This window comes from Prunus avium, chromosome 1 (genome assembly GCF_965620075.1).
Source record: "Prunus avium chromosome 1, drPruAviu1.hap1.1, whole genome shotgun sequence".
NCBI classification, from domain to species: Eukaryota; Viridiplantae; Streptophyta; class Magnoliopsida; order Rosales; family Rosaceae; genus Prunus; species Prunus avium.
In genome coordinates, this window is record NC_142284.1 from 6,725,634 (window position 1) to 6,727,674 (window position 2,041).

Sequence of the window (2,041 nt, forward strand, 5' to 3'; positions counted from 1 at the left end):
GTCATGGTGGCAATGACAAATTACTGGAGGTTTTTAACCTAAGTAGCCGAATAAGCAAAACAAGTGTATGAGTTTGCCTAGACTAAAGATATCATCGAAAACTTATAGCAGCTTGCCAAACAAAGGCCGCCTGACATAATTATTGGCCCTAGTGGCAGGGTTATGGCTGGTTTTAGATTCGACAGATTTACTAATGCATTGTCGAAGTTGATGCCCACGAGGTGGCCATCGTGTGTCAACTTTACTAATTAAAATATCAGAAAATATAAACCCTGCCTATGAAGATGCAGTAGGGTGCATCAACTTGCAAGATTTGCAGTACTTTGTTGTGCTGATGCTTTCATTTGGACTGAAGAGGGGCCTCATCAATGGCTAAGTTCAATAATCCAGGAGATAGATATGTGCTACACCTTTTTATTCTTGTCACTTTTCTATCTGTGATGTTGGTTTGTTTGGAATGCGCCTTTAATTAAAACTCTAAACAATATAAAAAGTACACGAGACTTGTCTTCTACTTTGATTTTAACTTATTCCTTGTCATTTACACCAAACTTGATCATTTCATTTGGAAACAGACAATATCTCACGATCTAGTCATTATAATCTTTTTATTCCTCTCTCTCTCTCTCTCTCTCTCTCTCTCTCTGTACATTAATTCCTTTGATGAAGAACTTTTCTAGATTTGAGACATCACTCATCACAACAGCATGCAACAACAATATACTTCTTACTGGCTAACTTATCAGCCTTTGTGAAGAAGCCTTATCCATGTTGCCCTAGTTTGGCAAAGAAGTACACTTGCATATATCTTGACATGCACCCTCCTGCCTTAGTTTGAAGTTTCTCCATTAATATTATTAAATGGAGATCCAGTGCTAAATGTTGGAGGCACCATGACTGAAGAAGAAACCTTAAACCTCTTACTCCTTGACCCCTCCTCACTATCATCATCACCAACACTAATCCTACTTCCCATCTGATTATCTGGGCTATCTATCCACCCCATAATTTGGTCCATAATGTTCCCTTCCCCAATTTCAGACCCTTCTGAGTCCACCCCAGCTTGCCTGAACCCATAAGCCCACTCCGCACTGCAGTCTGAGATACTAGAGCTTTCCCAAGAGGAAGGCTCAGTACTAGTACCACCTTCTCCGTTATGAGGCACAATGATGCTAGGCTGCACCACTTTCTCGATATTCTTCATATCAATTAAAGGGTTTCTTGGGTTTTGGTATTGGTGTTTCCTGAAGTTGAAAATACTTGCAAAAGTGAAGTGATCACTCACCCTACTCTTGGATGACTTGTTATGATCACTACTCCTAGCCATGATGCTTTGGAGGTTCTTGCTTAACTTGGCCTTCAAGGAAGAGAAGCTAAGCCCCCCTGTGCCACCATGTCTGCCATCAGTCCCCGACATAAAGCCCCCATTGGAAACAGAAGAGACCAATGGACTTGAGTTGGGGCTCGTGGCAGGCCCTGGGGACACAAAGTTGGTACGTGCGTTTTCGCCACGTAGGGCTCTGGCAGCTTCATCATAAGCTATTGCTGCTTCTTCAGGTGTGTCATAAGTGCCTAGCCATAGCCTCACACGTTGAGATGAGTCCTTGATCTCAGCTACCCATCTTCCTGACGGCCTTTGCCTAACCCCAACGTACCTTCGAAGTGCGGTTTTCGTAGTTGATGGGGATTTGGTTACCATGGTTTTGTTTTTGGTGGGGCTGCTGGTTGCAGTTGTAGTTTTTGCGAGTACTTCAGGTCCTGCCATTCACAATACAAATTTTTTAGCTAGGGTTTCTAGCTAGGAGCTCGTGTAGTAATTGAGCTTTGATTAGGCTTTTCTCTAGAGTAGCATGTGAAAAACACATGTGGTTGGGTTGGCACTATATATAAGGTTTGCTCCAAGAATTGATGAATATTAGTTTATAATAGGCATATACCCATCTCTATTATTTTTTTTGTCTTCACCTTCATCCCCCAATCCAATTTTATATTCTTAACCGTGTGCATGATTTACTTCCAACTTGCCCTAGCTTGGCTTAAG

The 2,041-nt window shown here is 41.9% G+C and overlaps 1 protein-coding gene across 1 annotated transcript; it reads right to left on the reverse strand.

Moving 5' to 3' along the window:
- Positions 1 to 514: 514 nt before the first annotated feature.
- On the reverse strand, positions 515 to 1,829 carry LOC110753449 (uncharacterized). The gene has a single exon (XM_021954360.2). The coding sequence runs from the start codon at positions 1,763 to 1,765 to the stop codon at positions 830 to 832; it is 936 nt and encodes a 311-aa protein (XP_021810052.2). The 5' UTR covers positions 1,766 to 1,829; the 3' UTR covers positions 515 to 829.
- Between the last annotated feature and the right edge of the window lie 212 nt (positions 1,830 to 2,041).

Excerpts from the sequence above, each read along its gene's own strand:
- LOC110753449 (XM_021954360.2), bottom strand. The coding sequence starts at position 1,765 with ATGGCAGGACCTGAAGTACTCGCAAAAACTACAACTGCAACCAGCAGC.